This window comes from Artemia sp. Qi Xiang Cuo, chromosome 10 (assembly GCF_049724085.1).
Source record: "Artemia sp. Qi Xiang Cuo chromosome 10, ASM4972408v1, whole genome shotgun sequence".
NCBI lineage: Eukaryota > Metazoa > Arthropoda > Branchiopoda > Anostraca > Artemiidae > Artemia > Artemia sp. Qi Xiang Cuo.
In genome coordinates this window covers 27,661,202-27,684,446 of record NC_142803.1, presented here as the reverse complement: position 1 = coordinate 27,684,446, position 23,245 = coordinate 27,661,202, and the positions used below count along the sequence as shown (strand labels likewise).

Here is a 23,245-nt window from a genome sequence, read left to right as displayed (position 1 = left end):
ACAAACTCTTAACTATAACTAAACTAAACTAGAACTATAACAAAAACTCTAAGCTAAGACTCTAAGCTAAAACTCTATACTCTTAACTAAAACTAAACTAAACTAGAACTCTAATTATAAGATAAAACACTAAACTAAACTAGAACTTCAATAAAAAACTCTAAACTAAGACTCTAAGCTAAAAACTCTAAACTCTTAACTAAAACTAAATTAAACTAGAACTCTAACAAAAACTCTAAGATAAGACTCTAAGCTAAAACTCTAAACTCTTAACTAAAACTAAATTAAACTAAAACTCTAAGATAAGTCTCTAAGGTTAAACACCAAACTCTTAACTATAACTAAACTAAACTAGAACTCTAACAAAAACTCTAAGCTATGACTCTAAGTTAAAAATCTAAACTCTAATTTAAACTCAAAAATCTAAAACTACAAAATATTAAGTAAAACTAAACTAAACTAGAATTCTAATCTATGTTTCCATGGTAAAATTCCAAACTCTTAACTAAACCTACAATAAATTAGAGATATAGAAAAAACTCTAAGAAACTTCTCGAACCTAAAACTATTAGCTCTTAACTAATACTAAAATAAAATAGAAATCTAACATAAACTCTAAGCTAAGACTCTAAGCTAAAAACTCGAGACTCTTAAATATAAATAAACTATAACTCTAACACAAATTATAAGCTAATACTCTAAACTCTTAACTAAAACTAAACTGAACTAGAACTCTAACTAAAACTCTAAGCTATGACTCTAAGGTAAAACTCTAAATTCTTAACTATAACTTTACTAAACTATAACTTTAACTAAAACTCTAAGCTAAGACTCTAAGCTAAAACTCTAAACTCTTAATTAAAACAAAACTAAACTAAAACTCTAAGCTAAGACTCTAAGCTAAAAACTCCAAACTCTTAAGTATAACTAAACTAAACTAGAGCTCTAATTAAAACTCTAAGTCTAAGCTATAACTCTAAACTCTTAACTAAAACTAAACTAAACTAAACTAGAACTCTAACAAAAACTCTAAGTCTAAGCTAAAACTCTTAACTAAAACTTAACCAAACTATAACTTTAAGTAAAACTCTAAGCTATGACTCTAAGATAAGAATATAAATTCTTAACTGTAACTAAACTATACTTTAACTCTAACTAAAACTCTAAGCTAAGACTCTAAGCTACAACTCTAAACTCTTAAGTAAAACTAAACTAAACTAAAACTCTAAGATAAGACTCTAAGCTAAAAACTCCAAACTCTTAACTATAACTAAACTAAACTAGAGCTCTAATTAGATAAAACTCTAAGCTAAAGTCTAAGATAAAACTCTAAACTAAAACTAAACTAAACTAGAACTTCCACAAAAACTCTAAGCTAAGACTCTAAGCTAAAACTCCAAACTCTTAACTAAAACTAAAATAAACTAGAATTCTAATTAAAACTCTAAGTCTAAGCTAAGACTCTAAACTAAACTAGAACTTCAACAAAAAACTCTAAGCTAAGTCTCTAAGGTAAAACTCCAAACTCTTAACTATAACTAAACTAAACTAGAACTCTAACAAAAACTCTAAGCTAAGACTCTAAGCTAAAATTCTAAAATCTTAACTAAAACTAAACTAAACTAAAACTCTAATTAAAACTCTAAGTCTAAGCTAAAACTCTAAACTAAACTAGAACTTCAACAAAAAACTCTAAACTAAGACTCTAATCTATAAACTCTAAACTATTAACTAAAACTAATATAAACTAGAACTCTAACAAAAACTCTAAGATAAGACTCTAAGCTAAAACTCTAAACTATTAACTAAAACTAAACTAATCTAAAACTCTAAGCTAAGTCTCTAATGTATAAAACCAAACTCTTAACTATAAATAAACTAAAATAGAACTCTAACAAAAACTCTAAGCTAAGACTCTAAGCTAAAACTCTAAACTCTAAGTTAAACTCTAAACTCTAAAACTATAAACTCTTAAGTAAAAATACACTAAACTAAAACTATAATATAATTATATAGGTTAAAACTACAAACGCTTAACTAATTTTACACTACACGAGAACTATAACAAAAACTATAAGAAAATACTCTATGGTAAAAACTCTAAAATCATAACTATAAATAAACTAAACTAGAACTCTAAAATAAACTCTATGACAAGACTCTAAGCTAAAAAATCGAGAATCTTAAATATAAATACACTACAACTATAACACAAACTATAAGCTAAAACTCTAAACTCTTAACTAAGACTAAACTGAACTAGAACTCTAACTAAAACTCTAAGCTATGACTCTAAGCTAAAACTCTAAATTCTTAAATATAACTTTACTAAACTATATATTTAAACAAAAATATAATATTAGACTCTAAGCTAAAACTCTAAATTATTAACTAAGAGTAAAATAAACTAGAACTCTAACAAAAAATCTAATCTATCGCTCTATTCTAAGAATCCAATCTGTTAAATGTAACTAAAGTAAACATAAAATATAATTAAAACTCTAAGCTATGACTCCAAGCTAAAACTCTAAACTCTTAACTAAAACTTAACTAAACTACAAATTTAAGTAAAAATCTAAGCTATGACTCTAAGCTAAAACTCTAAATTCTTAACTTTAACTAAACTAAACTTCAACTCTAACTAAAACTCTAAGCTAAGACTCTATGGTAAAACTCTAATGTCTTAACTAAAACTAAACTAAACTAGAACTCTAACTAAAACTCTAAGCTAAGACTCTAAGCTAAAAACTCTAAACTCTTAATTAAAACTAAACACAACTAGAACTCTAACAAAAACTCTAAGCTAAGACTCTAAGCTAAAAAACTCTAAACTCTTAACTAAAACTAAACTAAACTAAAACTTTAAGCTAAGTCTCTAAGGTAAAACTCCAAACTTTTAACTATATCTAAACTAAGCTAGAACTCTAACAAAAACACTAAGCTAAGACTATATGCTAAAACACTAAACTCTTAACTAAAACTAAACTAAACTAGAACTTTAACAAAAACTATAAGCTAAGACTATGAGCTAAATACTATAAATTCTTAACTAAAACTAAACTAACCTAGAACTCTAACAAAAACTCTAAGCTAAGACTCTAAGCTAAAATTCTAAACTCTTAATTAAAACTAAACTAAACTAGAACTCTAACTAAAAATCTAAGCAATGACTCTAAGTTAAATTACCAAACTCTTAACTAAAACTAAAATAAACTAGAACTCTAACAAAAACTCTAAGCTAAAACTCTAAGCTAAAAAACTATAAACTCTTATCTAAAACTAAAATAAACTAAAACTCTAAGCTAAGTCTCTAAGCTAGAACTCTAAACTCTTTACTATTACTAAACTAAACTTCAACTTAAACTAAAACTCTAACCTAAGAGTCTAAACTAAAAAATCTAAACTCTTAACGAAAACTAAACTAAACTAGAACTCTAACAAAAACTCTAAGCTAAGACTATAATATAAAATTCTAAACTCTTAAATAAAACTAAACTAGAACTCTAACTAAAACTCTAAGCTAAGAATCTAAGGTAAAAGACCAAACTCTTAACTAAAACTAAACTAAACTAGAACTCTAACTGAAACTCAAAGGTAAAACATCAAACTCTTAACTAAAATTAAGCTAAACTATAACTCTAACAAAAAAACTCTAAGCTTAGACTCTAAGCTAAAACTCGAAACTCTTAACTAAAACTAAACCAAACTAAAACTTTAAGTAAAAGTCTAAGCTATGACTCTAAGCTAAAACTCTAAATTCTTAACTGTAACTAAACTAAACTTCAACTCTAACTAAAACTCTAAGCTAAGACTCTAAGGTAAAACTCTAAACTATTAACTAAAACTAAACTAAACTACAACTCTAACAAAAACTCTAAACTAAGACTCTAAGCTAAAACAATAAACTCTTAACTAAAACTTAAACAAACTACAACTTTAAGTAAAATTCTAAGATATTACTATAAGCTAAAACTCTAAATTCTTAACTTTAACTACACTAAACTAGAACTATAAATAAAACTCTAAGCTTAGACTCTAAGCTAAAAACTCTAAACTCTTAACTAAAACTAAACTAAACTAGAACTCTAACAAAAACTCTAAGCTAAGACTCTAAGCTAAAACTCTATGGTAAAACTCTAAACTCTTAACTAAAACTAAACTATACTAGAACTCTAACCAAAACTCTAAGCTAAGTCTCTAAGCTAAAAACTCGAGACTCTTAACTATAACTAAACTAGAACTCTAACACAAATTATAAGCTAAGACTCTAAACTCTTAACTAAAACTAAACTGAACTAGAACTCTAACTAAAACTCTAAGCTATGACTCTAAGGTAAAACTCTGAACTCTTAACTATTATTTTAATAAACTGTAGCTTTAACTAAAACTCTAAGCTATGACTCTAATCTAAAACTCAATATTCTTAATTATAACTAAACTAGAACTCTAGCTAAAAATCTAAGCTAAGACTCTAATGTAAAGCTCTAAACTCTTAACTAAAACTTAACTAAACTAGAACTCTAACAAAAATCTATTGTAAGACTAAGCTAAAACTCTAAACTCTTAACTAAAAATTAACTAAACTACAACTTTAAGTAAAACTCTAAGCTATGAATCTAAGCTAAAACTCTAAATTTTTAATTGTATCTAAACTAAACTTCAACTCTAACTAAAACTCTAAGCTAAGAATCTATGGTTAAACTCTAAACTTTTAACTAAAACTAAACTAAACTCGAACTCTAACTAAACCTTTAGGCTAAGACTCTAAGCTAAAAACTCTAAACTCTTAATTAAAACTAAACACAAATAGAACTCTAACAAAAACTCTAAGCTAAGACTCTAAGCTAAAAAACTCTAAACTCTTAACTAAAACTAAAATAAACTAAAACTCTAAGCTAAGACTCAAAGGTTAAACACCAAACTCTTAACTAAATCTAAACTAAACTAGAACTCTAACAAAAACTCTAAGCTAAGACTCTAAGCTAAAACACTAAACTCTTAACTAAAACTAAACTAAACTAGAACTTCAACAAAAACTCTAAGCTAAGACTCTGAGCTAAAAACTATAGACTCTAAACTAAAACTAAACTAAACTAGAACTCTAACAAAAACTCTAAGCTAAGACTCTAAGATAAAATTATAAACTCTTAACTAAAACTAAACTAAACTAGAAGTCTAACTAAAACTCTAAGCTATGACTCTAAGGTAAAACTTCCAACTCTTAACTATAACTAAACTAAACTAGAACTATAACAAAAACTCTAAGCTGAGACTATAAGCTAAAAAACTCTAAACTCTTAACTAAAACTAAAATAAACTAAAACTCTAAGCTAAGTCTCTAAGGTAAAACTCCAAAATCTTTACTATTACTAAACTAAACTTCAACTTCAACTAAAACTCTAAGCTTTGAGTATAAATTAACAACTCTAAAAGCTTAAAGAAATCTAAAATATAACTATAACAAAAAACTATAAGCTAATAATATAAGCCTAAATTATAAATTCTTAACTAAAACTAAACTATAACTCTAACTGAAACTCTAAGATAAGACTCTAAGGTAAAAAACCAAACTCTTAACTAAAACTAAACTAAACTAGAACTCTAACTGAAACTCAAAGGTAAAACATCAAACTCTTAACTAAAATTAATCTAAACTAGAACTCTAACAAAAAAACTCTAAGCTTAGACTCTAAGCTAAAACTCGAAACTCTTAACTAAAACTAAACCAAACTAAAACTTTAAGTAAAAGTCTAAGCTATGACTCTAAGCTAAAACTCTAAATTCTTAACTGTAACTAAACTAAACTTCAACTCTAACTAAAACTCTAAGCTAAGACTCTAAGGTAAAACTCTAAACTCTTAACTAAAACTAAACTGAACTAGAACTCTAACAAAAACTCTAAGCTAAGACTCTAAGCTAAAACTCTAAACTCTAAACTAAAACTTAAACAAACTACAACTTTAAGTAAAATTCTAAGCTATGACTATAAGCTAAAACTATAAATTCTTAACTGTAACTAAAATAATCTAGAACTATAAATAAAACTAAAAGCTAAGTCTATAAGCTAAAAACTCTAAACTCTTAACTAAAACTAAACTAAACTAGAACTCTAACAAAAACTCTAAGCTAAGACTCTAAGCTAAAAAACTCTAAACTTTTAACTAAAACTAAAAAAAACTAAAACTCTAAGCTAAGTCTCTAAGGTAAAACTTCAAACTCTTAACTATAACTAAACTAAACTAGAACTATAACAAAAACTCTAATCTAATAATCTAAGCTAAAACTCTAAACTCTTAACTATAACTAAACTAAACTTCAACCCTAACAAAAACTCTAAGCTAAGACTCTAAGGTAGAACTATAAACTATTAATTAAAAATAAACTTAACTAGAACTTGAGATAAAACTATAAGATATGAATATAAGCTAAAAAACTATAAACTATTAAATAAAACTAAACTAAACTTGAAATTAAACAGAACCTCTAAGCTATGGTTCCTAAGCTAATTTCTAGATTCGTAACAATAACTAAACTGAACTTCAACTCCAACCACAACTCTAATCTAGGACTCTAAGGTAAAACTATAAACTCTTAACTAAAACTAAACTAAACTCGAACTTAAACATAAACTCTAAGCTAAGACTCTAAGCTAAAAACTAAACTCTTAACTATGACTAAACTAAACTAGAACTCTAACAAAAACTCTAAGCTAAGACTCTAAGCTAAAACTCTAAACTTTTAACTAAAACTAAAGTAAACTTCAACTCTAACTAAAACTCTAAGCTAAGACTCTAAGGTAAAACTCTAAACTCTTAACTAAAACTAAACTGAACTTCAACTCTAACTAAATCTCTGAGCTAAGACTCTAAGCTAAAACTCTTAACTAAGACTAAACTAAACTAAAAATCTAAAAAAAACTTTAAGATAAGACTCTAAGCTAAAAACTCTAAACTCTTAACTAAAACTAAACTAAACTAGAACTCTAACAAAAACTCTAAGCTAAGACTATAAGCTAAAACTCTAAACTCTTAACTAAAACTAAAGTAAACCTCAATTCTAAATAAAACTAAGCTAAGACTCTAGGCTAAAACTCTATGCCAATGGGTTAAAGAAAAAACCAGAAAAATGTTGGGTAATTTCTAAGTCTAAAAAATTCAGTCCGAAAAAACTTAAAAAAATTCAATAAGTAATGGGGAATGGAAGGCCTCGGTGGGGCTTTGGGGGTGTGGGGGGCGCGGGGGACCTTTGGGGGGCTGGGGGGTTTCTTCGGGGTTGGGGTAGGTGGGTACTTCAATTTGTAAAATGGGTTTAGGAATGACATTAAGAAAATAACTGGTTCTGAAATGCCTTTTGAAAGGTATTGCTTGGTTTTGGGTATTCAAAAAGCTGTAAATTAAAGTTGTGGGTGAAAAGGATGGGAACTTCAAATTGTAAAATGGGCTTAGGAATGAAATTAAGAAAAGAAATTGTTGTGAAATTCCTTTGAAAAGTATTGATTGGTTTTTGAGCATTCAAAAAGCTGTAAAGTAAAGTTGTGGGTGAAAAGGATGGGTACTTCAACTTGTAAAATAGGGTTAGGAATGACATTAAGAAAAAAACTGGTTCTGAAACGCCCTTTGAAAAGTATTGCTTGGTGTTGGAGCATTCAAAAAAGCTGTAAAGTAAAGTTGTGGGTGAAATGGATGGGTACTTCAATTTGTAAAATGGGTTTAGGAAGGACATTAAGAAAAGAACTTGTTCTGAAATGCCCTTTGAAAACTATTGCTTGGTTTTTGAGCATTCAAAAAGCTGTAAAGTAAAGTTGTGGGTGAAATGGATAGGTACTTCAATTTGTAAAATTGGTTTAGGAAGGACATTAAGACAAGAAATTGTTCTGAAATGCCTTTGAAAAGTATTGCTTGGTGTTGGAGCATTCCAAAAAGCCGTAAATTAAAGTTGGGTGTGTAAAGGATGGGTACTTCAACTTGCAAAATGGGTTTAGGAAGGAAATTAAGAAAAGAACTTGTTCTGTAAAGATAGAATATAACCTTAAAAAATATTAAAAAATGAGGGCTCTGGGGCTTTTGAGGCGCCAGGGGCCCTTTGGGAGCCCGGGGGACCTTTGGGGACCGTGGGCTTCCTTCGGGGTTGGGGTAGGGGGATCGGGGCCCTTTGGGGTTGGGGTATGGGATCGGAGTCCTTCGGGGTTGGGGTAAGGGACCTCACGACACTCTTCAAATGGAACTTGTGTATTATAACGACCACACTCAAAACCTCTTCTAAAACATCTTCTAAAATCATCTTTTAAAATGTCTCTAACTGTTTCGCCGAAATAATTCCCTAAAATGTCTAAAACGCTTTCGCTAAAATAACCCCTAAACGCAATTTCTGCGAGTTCCTTTTCTTTTTGGCATCTCTGCGCTGTCACATTTCAAACTACTAAGAAACCCTTTTCCCGCGTTAATCTATTCATCTCTAAGATGTTTCTTGGAGAATTGTTTCCAGGGCGAAGTTTATTAATATCTTTGAAGTTCGACCAGTAGAATTGTTTCCGTGGCGAAGTTTTTTAATGTCTGACAGATGATGTCATGGTTGATTGATTTGTCAAGAAAGGGGAATTCATTTGTTGTTTCTAAGGGGAATTATTGATTCACTGAGAAGGAAACACGTGATCCTGTTTCCTATTCCTGGACACCTTGACATTCGCCTCGAGCATGCACTTGGCCAAAACATCAAAACAAGATCTTGAAAGAAGTGTCATTGACCCTGTCCCCGTTAGACTCAATAATCCAGAAAACATCCATCAAAGTGAGAAAAATCCTGTTTTTTGATTCTCACTGACAAAAAACATAAAACAGACATAAATTGCTGTTGACATCCATGAAAAACAACAAATAAATTGACCAACACACATAACCGTCCAAGAAACATCCATAAAAGTGGGAAAATTCCTGTTTTTTTCAAGTGAGAAAAATTCTGTTTTTTCATTCTCACTGAGAAAAACCATAAACCACGTGGTTCTCGTCGGAGTCAATAAGGCCTTTCTACTCTTATAGACTTTTAAATTAAAAAAAAAACAAGTTTTTTCAACCGAAAGTAAGGAGCAACATTAAAACTTAAAACGAACAGAAATTATTACGTATGCGAGGGAGTTTGCCCCCTAGTCAATACTCTGCTCCTTACGCTAAAGATAGCTAATAGATAGCTCTTTCGAAAGTACTAAAAAAAAATTAGCGGAAAGAGTGAGGTATTGACTAGGGGGCACACCCCCTCATACATGTAATAATTTCTGTTTGCATTAAGTTTTAATGTTGCCCCTTACTTTCAGTTGAAAAAAACTCTTTTTTTAATTTAATTTTGATAGTTTTTTAAATAATGCATGGAAATCCGGCACCCCTTCATAGAAATATCCCTTCCCCCATGAAAACTTCCTTCATGGAAAGATACTCCTACGTAGTCCCTGCCCCCTACCCCACCAGAAAAAATCCCTCCTGGAAACGGCTGCAATTACCTCCAAATAACATATGGAAACAATGGGCAAACCTCATAGTTTGCAGCCCTTCCCCCGGGGGCTGTGGGGGATTAAGTCATCTTCGAAGTCATAGTTATTAGATTTTCGACAATGCTGAACAAAATGGCAATCTCAAAATTTTGATTGGATGACTTTGAGAAAACATGAGCGTGGGAGGGGGCCTAGTTGCACTCCAACTTTTTTGGTCACTTAAAAAGGGCACTAGAACTTTTGATTTCCGTTCGAATGAGCCCTCTCACGACATGCTAGGAATACTGGATACGATCACCCCTGGAAAAAAAATTCGAATGAACCCTCTCGCGATATTCTCTAGATAACACGCGATAATACGCATTTATGATCTTTCTTCTGGCGAAAAATATAAAATTCCACATTTTTGCCGATAGAAGCTTGAAACTTCTTGAGTAGTGTTCTCTGATATGCTGAATCTGATGGTGTGATTTTCATTAAAGTTCTACGTATCGATCCAGAGGTCCTACAATATCACCAGAGGGTTCATTCGACTTTTTATTCCAGGGGTGATCGTATCGATCCAGTAGTCCTAGCATGTCATGAGAGGACTCATTCGAACGGAAATTAAAAGTTCCAGTGCCCTTTTTGAGTGACCAAAAAAATTGGAGGGCAAATTGGCCCCCTCCCACACTCATTTGTTTCCCATTAGTCATGCAATCAATATTTTGAGATATCCATTTTGTTCAGTATAGCCGAAAATCTAATAAATATGTCTTTGAGCATGACTTAGTCCCCCATAGTTCCTGGGGGAAGGGCTGCAAGTTATGAACTTTGTCCATTGTTTACATATAGTATTGGTTATTGGGAAGTATACAGGAGACGTTTTCAGGAGGGATTTTTCTGGTAGGGGGGGGAGAGGAGGAGGGGGTAACGTGGGATGATCTTTCCATAGAGGCTGTTACCTTAGGGGAAGGGAAATTTCTAGGAAAGAGGCGCCAATTTCCTCAGTAACATTTAAAAAACGATAAGAAATTAAATAAAAAAAACAAGTTTTTTTTTCTGAAAATAAGGAACAATATCAAAACTTAAAATGAGAATAAATTATTAGAACTTTAGCGTAAAGAGCGAGGTATTGACTAGGGGGCGAACCCCCTCATATATGTTCGTTTTAAGTTTTAACGTTGCTCCTTACTTTCAGTTGAAAAAATTTGTTTTTTTTATTTAATTTTGGTATCAAAATTCCGTTTTTTAGAGTTTCGGGTACTATTGAGCCGGGTCGCTCCTTACTTACAGTTCGTTACCACGACTGTTTGATAAAAGCGTCATATATCAGTTGTCAGTAGTATTAGTAGAAGATGCAGTAGCTGCAGCAGTCATAGTATTAATGTATGTACCAAAGGCTAACATGTTATATTGTGTTTTAACACATGTTCTTAACTTCCAAAGATTGTTGTTAGACACTTTTCTTATTAGGTCTTTGACTTCTGCGATGCAATGAAATGTCACATGTGTCACATGTCACATGTGTCACATGTGTGTCACATGTGTCGATGAGTCACACATAGGGCTCCTTTCGTCTCGTAATGAATATTTTTTCCAGGTGATTATCCAGGATATTTTCCAGGATATTTTTACATTCCAGTCACAAGATATAGGCTATTTGATTCATGTACGGAATCAAAAAATCATAGCCATGGTTGCCATTATAGCCACGGTTGCAATAATAGTGATGGTTGCCACCTCTGGATCCATGCCAAAGACCGATACTCTATCTGATGGTACAAAGCCCCAGTAAATAAAATCCAGCCCAGGCGATAATTTTTTTTTATAATTCGATAACGCATAGCTATTGGCCTATGAATCGGACTGAACATGTTAAACCTCACTGCCTTTCCAATTGCAAATGAAATTGAAATATGAAATTGAAAATTCAGTATCTAAAATAAAAGTTCTATATGTCATTTGTACAGCTTCATTTCATTTTGTTTATATTATGAATTAGACATTTTATTTTGGTGGACTGCTTCGAAGCCCATCCGACCATTAGTTTTCAAGGGAACTTCCATCATTAATAACTCGAGGTTCAATAGCTTATCAAATAAATTCTCCTAAATTTAAAGTAAAAATATTCTATGGTTCTCGATAAATTTTTGACACTTAATTCTTCTAGCAAAAGAGTCGGCTTTGTGTGTTCACACGCTCTCCCTTCACATCCTCGAGCCTTTGGCCATCACAAATATAGCTTGATTCCACCACCTATTTCTCTCTGCCTGCACTCGCTACAGTCGACAACTCAGGCCTTTCATGATAACATGCCCTTACTGGCATCTTATCAAGAAATCAAGTTTCCAGCTTTTTTAAATTTTACTTTTAAAGATTTTTATAGCCCATTTTCTTATACCTATTCAATCGCTAAGGTTGGTTTCCCTCTTGTTATTCCTAATTAAAATGTTCAAGCGTCATTTTTAGGTTTTATCCTATGAATACCAGCTTACCAAAAAACAAAGAATTTTGAAAATCATGACTTTTCCAAATCAGAACACACCCTGCAAGCAAAAAAAGAAAAAGAAAATACAAGAAAAGAGTGGTAGTAGCTTGAAGTAATAATACAGTAAAAGTAAATGACCGAATCAAATTTAAAGAGTAAGAAATTTTGCAGGTATAACCAATTGATAAAACTTGACTAAGAATTACCTATGATTAACTTATGGTTAATTCTAATACATGCTAAGTATCCATGGGAATCAATCTTCGGTTGATAAAGAATTTAAAGTAAGAAACTTAAAGTAATGGACGAAAAAAAATTGTTTCCGTTTTGTCACGCCGAATATTTCGGCCGAATATTTCATAATCTGATGATAAAATATGTTGAATTTGTCCCTGGACAAGACTTTTTTCTTAGGGAAAAATACTATCAGTAAAATATTGTAAGTTTTTCTTCGGCTTCCCCTTTGCTTCAGGAGTACTTATACCGCTAAAAATTACAGGGTTTTTGATATTACTTTAAAATGTACATTTGAATTTCCTTTGAATTGTATCCGTGTTTAAATAGTATTTAAATAGGTATTCGTGTTTAAATAGGTACTTAGCACTGGTGTTTTTCACCGTCTAATTTCCTAGTTGGAGTTTTGTTTGAAAATTATGCGACTTCATTTTCTTATGTTCCTTGCTTCTTATGTCGTATTTTTTGTTTGTACATTTTTTTCCTTTATTTACTCCTCTGTGCATATTTAATGTTTTAAAGTGGGTAAAAATAAATCTATTACTAATGCTGGAACCTATTTTGTCGAAAAGACACAGAAAAAGAAACAAAACATCTTCATTGCTTCTTTTCATTAAATATAAAAGAACAAGTTTTTTTATTGCATAAAAAACAAATTCTTTTTTTAAACATCTTTATTGCTTCTTTTTATAATAGCTTAAATAATACTGGTTCTGGTAAGATTTACTGCCTCAATCTTAACTTATTTACTTGGCTTTACTGTTTTTTCTGTTTTGACAAATTTTTGTTTTTAATTACGCTTGAATTTTTAATCTTCGTTTGTCAGTTGTATTTAGTATGTTTTTATTTGTTTATTTTGAGCTTTATTTTAAGTTATTTGACAAGAAGATACATTTAGCTATAATATCGCATGTAAAAGGTGCTATGAAAAAAAAATATTATGGTATCTAGAAAAACTTCCGAATATCATTATTGTCCAAACATCAAAATGTAACTCGTGTAACACAGCGTAATAGAAAAAATAATATAGAAAAAAATAGAAGAAAAAAAATAGAAATAGAGAAAAAATGATAATTGACCATATTTTTGTTCCTTTGTCCAGATACTTTGTCGTTTCTTACTAGTTACCAGACTGACCATGGGCGCCCATGTGGGGGGGCAGGGGGGGGCTCTTGCCCCCCCCCCTGGCTGAATAATGCTGCCTTATTTTTATATTTTTGTTCTGAGATTTCTATTATATGGCATTAAAAGTAGCAATTAGACGAAGTTTGCCCCCCTTTGGAATTCAGCTTATGGGCGCCCATGAGACTGACCTCTCTAATCGTGACAACAGCACTTAACTTTGTGGTTAATAGCATGAGCACCATATTAATGGTCCCAAAATTTTGACTTGTCAAGGGGTTCTTTGTCAAGATATTGTTTGTCTAATGTCTATCATAGATAGATATAGATCAAAATAGTATTTTCTGTCAAATCATTTCTAGCTCTGCACTTTTCTTCACCAGCCTGAAAATGTCAAGGGATCAAATATTGAGTCCTTTTGTGTCACGGCCTGTATACTTAAAAATTGTTTTAACAAAAAAAAGAAAAAATTGCCAATCTCCTATATACAAAGTGTAAGCCCATGCATAAAGCTCTTTTACAGAAAGATAATTTTTGAGGCCTCATATTTCAGCTTTTAGACAAGGTGTGTCGTCAAGGTATTCATAATTTTTCTTCCTTTCTTGCAAATTAATGAAAATTATATAAAAAAGAACAATTAAGTTTTCCTATCTTTTTCAAGGAATTGTACTTTCTTTGTCATTGATGCTTTTGATTTAACCAAAGACACGTCACTTCCTTTGCTCCTATATTTCCTTCTAACTCTCTTCTTTTTTTCAATTGTGTCGCTGCAAAGACTGTGTATTGCGTATTGTCGCTGCAAAGATTGAAAAGGCTAAAAAAAGCAAATAAAAAAAAAAAAAAAAAAAAAAATACAAAAGTGTACTATAATATAAACATACCATAAACTTTGCTGTTTCATCTTTCACTGTCCCAATCTTATTTCGTTTTTTATCGATTGCAATACTGTCAAACGGAATGTCTTCAACTTCACTTACAGTTTGGAGCCTCAATAATTGAATTTGGTCTACCGATAATTCGTCCACACCTTCTAGACTTTCAAAAGATCCTACAGGTTTTGCAACACTTTTTTTGTCTGTGCTAGAGAATGGGACTACTAGGGGCTCAGCACAAGTCAAACTGACAAGACTTGATGTGTTGGCTTCAGATTCTGTCTTGATTTCTTTTCTTGTGTTTGCTTTACGTGGTGGAGACGACCTTGCTGGAGATTTTGTTTTGACTTCATTTTCTGTCTTGTTTGTAGCTAGTAAAGATTCGTCTTTTTCACACTTCATATTTTTGCTTTCAACATAATCAATTTTATTAGAACCACTTTCTACACTCTTCTTAGATCTTTTTTTTACAATCTCTTTTGGTTTCACGTGCTTTGCTGGACTTGTTGCATCTCGTGTCTTTAATGACAACGATAATTCACTCGACTCTTGTTCATCTTCACTTTTATGCTTAAGGCTGGCTCGCAATGAGACCCTTTTAACCCCGTTTTTCTCTAGATCTTCTGATGAACCCGAGGAAACTAAGTCTGCGTATCGTTTTGGTTCAACAACCACGTCGTCTCCGTTTGCTGATAACCTTCGAAGACTACTTGTTCTGGCAATCTTGTTACCACTTTGGTTATCAGATTCTTTACTTGTAGCCCTTGAGCTTCTATCTTTCATAGAACTTGACCTTGACGAAGAGTTTCCCTTTGATTCTTCTTGGACAACAGATTCTATTTGCTCTATTTGGCCAAGCTGTATTTCAGAGCTCTTTAAATCTTCACTGATAATTGCGCCTTTCTGTGAAGGGTCTTCAGGTAAAACATTTGTTTTTTCGTACTTTCTTTTTTTCCCGTCGGATTCTTTTCCATACTTCCCTTTCTGGGATCGCGTATTTGATCTTTCCTCCTCACTATTTCGCCTTTTTTCTGTTTCCATATTTACATTACTTTCAGAAGATTTTGCACATTGCAGTTTGTCAATCTGTTTTTCTTTCTTTTTGTCTTGAATATTGTGTTCTTTATTACCACCCTCCCTTTCTTCAGGTCTTTGCAACTCCTCTTCAGTCTTTCTTTGTTCTTCCAGTTTATTAGGGCCTTCCTCTTCCTTCCTTTTCCACTCTTCTTGCTTTTTCATGTCTTCTTCTATCTTACTTTTCCTTCCATCTTCTTCACTTCTCAGCTTTTCTTCTAATTTTTCCTGCTGCTCCTTTTCTTGTCTTTTGAAGTCTTCTTGTTTTTTGTTCTCTTCTTCTAATTTCTTCTTCTGTTCATTTTCTTGGCTTTTCAACTCTTTTTGTTTCTTCTTTTCTTCTTCCAATATTCTTTGTTGTATCTTTTCTTTTCTTTCCAACTCTTCTTGTTTTTTATTTTCCTCTTCTAGTTTCTTTTTTCGCTTCTCATCCTGCTTTGTCAATTCTTCTTGCCTTTTTTTATCTTCTTCCACATTCTTCTTTCGTTCCTCTTCTTGTCTTTTGAACTCTTCTTGTCTTTTCAACTCTTCTTGTTTTTTTCTTTCTTTTTCAATCTTTAGCTTCAGCTCCTTTTCTTGCATTTTTATCTCTTCATCGCGTTTTTTATTATCTTCTAATGACTGCATTTGCCATTCAACTTCTTTTATTTCAAGCTCTTGTTCTTGTTTCTGCTTTTCTTCTTCCAATTGTTTTGTCCCATCTTCTTCAATTCTTTTCAATTCGTCAAGTCTCTTCGATTCTTCTTGTTCTTTCGTAGTTTTTTCTGAATTCACCTGTGATTTCTCATCTTGCTTTTTCGACTCCTCTTGCTGCTCTTCCCTCTTTCCTTCAAATTTTTCAAGATGTTCCTGGCTTTTACTTTCTAATTTGTCCTCTAGTTGAAGTCTATGCTCTTCCAAGTTTCTTTTGTGTTCCAATTTTGTTCTTTTTAGCTCTTCGTCTTTTTCGTCTTGCTTTTTCCCTTCTAATTTCACACACACCTCCTCTTCTTCTTGTTTTTTCGTTTCCCTCCTTGTATCATCTAATTTTCCAAGTATTGCCTCTTCTTTTCTTTCCGGTTCATTTCCATGTTGTTGTTTCCCCTCTTTTAGTTTCTTTCGTTGTTTAACTCCTTCAGCGTTTTGTGGTTCTTCTAGCTTTCCTCTTTCTTCATCTAGCCTTAAACACTGTGTTTTTTCCTGATTTTCATCTGGGTTTAAAAAGCTTTCCTTTCCTCTTCTCTCCAATCTTATGTCTTCCAACTTTGTGTTCATTGCATCGTTAGTTGAAAGATGTTCTTCTTTGCATTTCTCCTCTGTATCGCCCTCTTTCAGTTCTGTTGCATCAACTCTTTTCCTACCCTCGCTTTGAGTTGGCTGGTTTTGCTCAACTTCTTCTCTCTTGAATTTTTCAGTTTTTACTTCTTCAAAATTCATTTGTTCTTCTTTTTGTTGCAGGTCAATTTCTTCATTGTTTCGATCATCTTCCTGTGTTTGGCTACGTAATCTCTTTGATCGCACTCTCATTTCTTCTTCCATAAGTTCTTCCTGTAACATCGTGTACTCCTTTAGTTTTTTCTCAGCTAGATCTCTTGCCTCCCGAGCAATTATTTGTAGCTTTTGTGTCTCAGCAGCTATTGCCTTGGAAATTGAAATATATGTTTCCAACGAATCTTTATTCCTCTCTATGTCTTTCCCTAGCCTTTCTCTTTTTCTAGTGAGGCTTTCAATGTTTCTAATAAGGCAATCTTTCTCCTGTGCTTCGTTCATTTCTAATTCAGTGGCAGCCTTAAGTATTGACTTGCAATTTTGTAGATTGTCTTTAATAGTTTCATGCTCAGATTTAGCAGTTTTTACTTCCTTTTTCAGACCAGGCATAGTTTCTTGAAGAATTGAAAGTTTTTCGTTAAGTTCACTTAATTCTCGTTTCGTTGTTTCATCAAATGCTGTCCTACTTATGTTATTCTCTAACTCCTTAACCTGTTCATGGAATGAATCTTTATCTCTTTCAAGTCTTTCCATTTGTGTACAGAGGTTTTTCTTTGAGTCTTTTAAGCTCTGAATAGCATGACGGTTCGCAATTGCATTACCCTTAAGGGTAGCTTTCTCTTTTTCCGTCTGCTTCATTTTCTTCCTCGTATTTTCTACTTTACAACTTAATGCGTCTGTTTCTGAAGCTGAGTCTTCTTCATTTAACCGAATTTCTTTTTGTGCTCCATACAATTCATTTTTAGCAGCATCAACTTCATTTTTGGCTTTTCTCAGCTCTGACTTTGCAGTTTGAAGTTCAGCCTCCAAAGATATGATTTTCGATCGAGATTGAGCTTTTGCACGTATTAATATTTCCCGACGTTCGTTTTCAGATAGCAATGGGCTTAAGGAAGGTACATATTCTTGGATACTTTTTGCCCTCTCTGCTGCTTGATTTTGGATTTGCATTGCCGAAGAGTCAGATGACGTACTAATATTCAGATTAGCTTCTATTTTGTCTTCAGAACCCTTCCACCCTGAAACTTCAGGTTCTTCCAATAAGTATTTATCTATTGTAGTTTCCTCATTTAATTTAACATCAGAAGCAGAGATGGTTTCCTTAACTTCCATCGGGTCTTTTTCTGTTGTAAAAGTTTCTTCTGGCTTATATCTTAAACCTAATAAGTTATCTTCCATCTGAAAAGGCCTCGTATTTTTTTCGTGCTGCTCACGAGATTGGTCAACAATTGGAGAAGCTTGAAGCTCTTCAGACAGTTTTTCAAATAAATATACTTCATCTTTTATGAAATGAGCATCTAATTTATCTACCTTATCGCTCATAATTTTGAGTAGCGAAAATTTATGAATTTCTCCGCTGGAGGTGCTAAGGCTACTTTCCTGGTAACACGGACCAAGCAAGCTTGGGTCTATGCTTTCTGCCACGTTAGATTTTCCCTCAAACGTCTCTTTGATAAAAACTTTTTGAAGTGGTTCTGTCATTTCAATTTTATTTTCTTGTGGGGAAAAAATATTTTCTTGAATGTCGACTGAATATCCTATCTTCTCTACACTATCAAACTCAGGTCCAACCTCACAGCTTGCGGAAAAATCACATTCTTTAATTACCATATTCTCAGAAGATACCAATTGAGAGATTAAAACAGAATTGCTGTCTTTTCTTTGAATTTCTATTTCTTCTTGCTCTGGAACGCTAATTTCTTGAATAGTTTCTGTTACATCACTTTTATTTCTTTGTTCCAAGAATTCAGATTTTTCAGTTTCAGTATTTTGAAATAAGTCCCCTTCTAAATTTGGCTTTCCGAATGAAGGAAAATCTATTGCATTGGATGTTTTCGTTTGGCCGTAGTTCTCCAAGTAATCAGCATCTAGGTTAACGCCCAGTCTATCATCTCTGGGGTGCACTTTCTCGGAAGATAGGATTGGAGGAGTCAAAGCAAGACTAGGATTTGTTTCTTGAATCTTTTTGATTTCTCGTGGATCAGCAGACTTCATGGTGTATTCTGGCCCTATTGAGTTCCCATTTGAACCTAGTTTTGATTCATCTTCATTTATTGGGCATTCAAAATTAAGAGCATCACTTCTTTCAGACATTTTTGAGACCTTTACCATATCGGCTGTGAGACTTATATCAGCAAGTGAATGCATTTCACTAAATTCACCTTCAGTTGTAGATCCATCGTCTCCAGAAAGTTGATCTTTGGCAGTATGAAACGGCTCATCAAATTCACTATTTTCAAATTCAATGCTTACATTACTGACAGGTGAATCCAAAATGTTTTTTAAATCAGATTCTGTCTTTTCCTTTTTTGAGTCACTAATATGTTTTCTATCGGGGAAGGATTCTTCCGAAGCAGGTTCAAATTGTAGCTTTGAGGGATTCTTGGGAGATTCAATATCTTTTTTATTTTCTCCAACAGTTTCTACCATAAGCGTATCCTCGATTCTGCTCTGAGTCGGAATTATTTGAAGCCCAGGAATTTCATTACTATCAATTAAGTTTTCAGTATCTCTATTTGCAATCATTGCATTAGCTGGCGATGATTCACTTGCACTACTACACACAGTTTCTTCTTTAATGTCACAAATTTTCTCATTTGGATTTAGTTCACATGGAAAGTTAGCCTTGACATTTTTATCAAAGTTTGCGGAAATTAATAACTCTTGAGCCAACTGACCTGCTTCAGCAGTCGTATCACCAGTTATTATATAAGACTTGGGATTAACTATGCCCCCGGTGAAGGATTGATCATTCAATGGTGTTGGAGGTTTGTCAATATCTAACATTGTCAAAGAGGACTCTTCACTCGCTCCAATAATCATTTCTCTTTCCACGAGTGACTGCTCAATGGCTTCTTTGTTTTTTTCAATACCTTTAGCTTGATTTGAAGAAGTGCAAGGGGTTTGTAAAGCATCTTTGACAACATTTTCTTCTGCGGAAAAATCAACGATTGCTTGAAAATGAGAAACATTTTCAGAAATTACACTAGGAATTTCGTAAGACAGATGCAATAAAGGCGCAATATTTTGTTCTTCCAGAACATTTTGAATGTATTTAGATTTGCTAAAATCAATAGAAGGTTCAGAGTTTGCAGGAATATCTTCACATAACAACATTTTACTTAATCTTTCGGGATTGTCAGAATCAGGAGACACAAGTGGGGAGTGGAGATCAGCCTTAACTTCTTGAACCAAATCTGGTAAATGATCCAGGATTTTATTCTTGCTTTCTAAATGCTTTTCCTTTGTCACTAAATCTTCTTCTAATGCTTCTTTATCAAGTTTCAAGGTTGTCTTCAAGCCCTGAAAGTCATGTTCTTTACGTTTTATTTCGGTGGATTCAATCTGCATTTCTTTTCCAAGAGGTTGGACCATCTCTTGCGTTTCTAACGCGCTAATTATCGGTCCTCCTTTATGCAGTTCTTTTTCTTCTTGAGCAATAGTCACGTTAAGTGGCCCAGGAGATTTATTAATCACTGCTTCTTCTTCATGAGAAAGGGTACCAAGTCTTATTTCAGAAACAGTTATTTCTGTGGGCACTGTAACATCTTGCTGAGTTGTGCTTACGCTTCCAAGATTTTTGTCTAGGGTATATGAATGTTTATCTGCTTTTAAAACAATTTCTAAGGGTAATAATTCCTGTTGATTAGTACTTGCTGGGATATTTTCATGTCCAGAAATCAAGGTGAAACCATTGTCAGGTACTAAATTGATACAAGATTCAAGTTCATTTGTTAATTCCAAAATTTTAACCTCTTTTGTTGTGTTTTGATCTTTTAGTGCGTTTTCTTCAACGATTTCACCGGTAGATTTGTCTATCTTGTTGGATAAGGCATTTCCTTTTCCTGAAAGGCTTTCCATTGAAATTTCGAACAGTGATGGTTCGATTTTTAGTGTCTCTCCTTGTATTTTGGGCGTTTCCTCCTTGATTTGCAATGGAAATTTTAACTCTAATGCTTCCTGAAAGGCTGACTTTACACTCTCAGGATTGCCTGCTAACTTCTCACCCGTCTCAGAATTGAGATCTATTTCCAATTTCGTAGGGTCTATAACATTTAAAATATCAGTTGTGATATTTCTCGTGCTATTGACCTGCCCAAGCTCTTCATCAGACATGTAAACCGTCTCACTCTCATTAACAGTCGACTGAGGTCCGCTTTTATTTATATTTTCATCAGGCAAGGGCATTTCATCTCTTCCAATGGATTTTGAATATTCTGCTCTGCCATCTATATATAACTGTTCTATTGTCTCCGGGAGAAACAAATTAGAAGACTGCTCACTGTGTTCTGCAAATTTTCCTGAAGTTGTGGGTATTTCTAACTTTTCTGACCAATCACTCTCCTGAGAAACTGGAGTTTCCTTTATGGGATACAATTTATTTGCCTCTTGATCAACATTTGAGTTAATCTCTTCGGTTGAAAAATGATTTTCAACCTGAATAAAGGGCTCTTCTGCAATAAGTGCAACCTTTTCTTTGATATCCCGTTTTATGTTTTGGCACGTTTCAGATGCTACCGTCAGGTTTATGTCAGTGCAAATTTCTTGAAACTTATCATCTTCAGAGATTTTTTGCGAAGAAGAACTATGCTGAGGGACTTCAGAAGAAGTGTCTTCCAACAAAAGAGTAGAAGAGTTATTTAGCACCTCATTGATTTTCAGTTCATCAATATTATCATGCTGATTTTGAGTCTTAGAAGTAATTTGCATCAGTCCTGAGGGTGTTGATAAATTTACTTCTCCGCAAGACTTACCGGGCTCCTCAATGGATTTGGCTGGATTAGAATCCATTCCAACTGCAGGAACAAGTTTTTGCTTTATTATATCTTCAGGTTCTTTTTCTAAGGCAGGTACTAATATTTCTGGGTCTTTATTTTCATTGAATTTAATTTCACTTGCTACTTCCGGGGGAATGTCATTTATGGTTAGACTTTCGCTTGTTTCTTCAATATATTTTTGAAAATCACAAATGTGAGTACGCTCTTTGCCTTCAATAGCATTTTGCTTATCTGTGTCTGCTGATTGAAGTACAGCTTCACTAATTAATTGAGAAACATCCTTGTTAGCTTGACTTTCACATTGATTGGGGTCAATGGTGTAAGTTATACATTGTACGTCAGGTATAGTGTCAGTAAAAGTTTTTCGGATTTCGTCACTGCGTGGCTTAAGAATTTCTTCAGATTTTAGACTTGACTGCACTTCATCAATTTTGGTTTGATTTTCAATTGCTTTTTCTTCAACGACCACTTCTATATAGTTAAGATTTTCGATCTCCTCAGAAACGGTTTTTAAAGGTGGCTCTTTGTTAGATTTATCTGAAACTATCATTTTACTCCCATTAAGTTCTAACACAGCTTCAGGGTTTCCAAGTTCAATCAAACCAGATGCAATGGTCTTACTCTGGCATTTTAATAGATCATTATTGATCTGGAAGCAAGTTTCGGCTGATTCATCGTTTGATTTTTTGAACTGATCCTGATTGTCTAAAAGGGCTTCATCTATTTGACCTCCCTTACCTGTAACACCGTAAATATCCGAACTCGTTTGATTAACTCCTAATGCTTCACGATCTATTTTTAATTTTCCGGCAATTTCTATTTCAGTTGAACTTGATATTCCAATTTTTAAAGCACCTGTTGAATCAGGTTGCATTACTTCTTCTTTATTAGGGATAATGTCAGTCTCTACCGTAAATTTTGTCTTCTGATTATCTAGAAGCATTTCCAAACTTGAAGCTTCTTCTACTAACGCGCCAGAAATCGTAGGTAGTTCCTTATTTGATGGGTTTTCTATAAACACGTCATCAGACCTAGGAGTTTCAACACCATCTTTAAGGCTTTTTCTGTTTTCTCCTTCTTCGTCTTTAACAGGATGATTACTTGTATCAATGCCAATGACTGCTTCTCTTACTTCGTGTGTCAATTCAGGAATATTTAATAGAGAGTCCTGTCTCCCACTATAGGCAACTACTTTCCTTGTGCCATTTTCATTATTTTCTCCAGCTAAAACAATATCCTGAACTTCACCTCTTTTCTCTTCAAGTATTGCTGAACTTTTTGGTAACAAAATTGATGCGTTTAAATCAATTTTGCTCAGGTGTGTAACAGCAATATCGGCTACTGGTAGTTCTTCCAAATTTGCTTCTGTCCTTAGGTCTTCTTCGTCCGCTTGTGGTTTCATTCTTTCCGATGCAGCTTCCTCCAGATCAATTACTGTGGCATCGAATGTACACCTACCAGCAGTGCTAGACTCTCGGACAAATCTTAAAGGAGGAAGCTCCACAACGTACTGTCCTCCTAAAAAGAAATATTAAATATTATAAACAAGGAATATTGGAGAACAGTTCCGCATAAGGAAATCCAAACCAAACAATTTTAAATGTTTGCATTCTCCAAAAAATTGTTTATATGAGAGAAAGAAATACTCGTCGCCCGCACTATAAGAGAGAGAGAGAAACACTCGTACTTACCAGTATGCTAATAGCTTTTGAAGAGCAACTTAAAATCAACAGATATTACATGCTTA

At 33.0% G+C, this 23,245-nt stretch overlaps 1 protein-coding gene across 1 annotated transcript in view; it reads right to left on the bottom strand.

Annotated features, from left to right (window-relative positions):
* Window positions 1-23,245, bottom strand: part of LOC148947628 (uncharacterized) — a 200,651-nt gene that overhangs the window by 38,454 nt on the left and 138,952 nt on the right. The window contains exon 15 of the mRNA XM_089095962.1: window positions 14,189-23,016. Coding sequence (XP_088952088.1) covers window positions 14,189-23,016 — 8,828 coding nt within the window. The remainder of the gene's footprint in view (window positions 1-14,188; window positions 23,017-23,245) is intronic.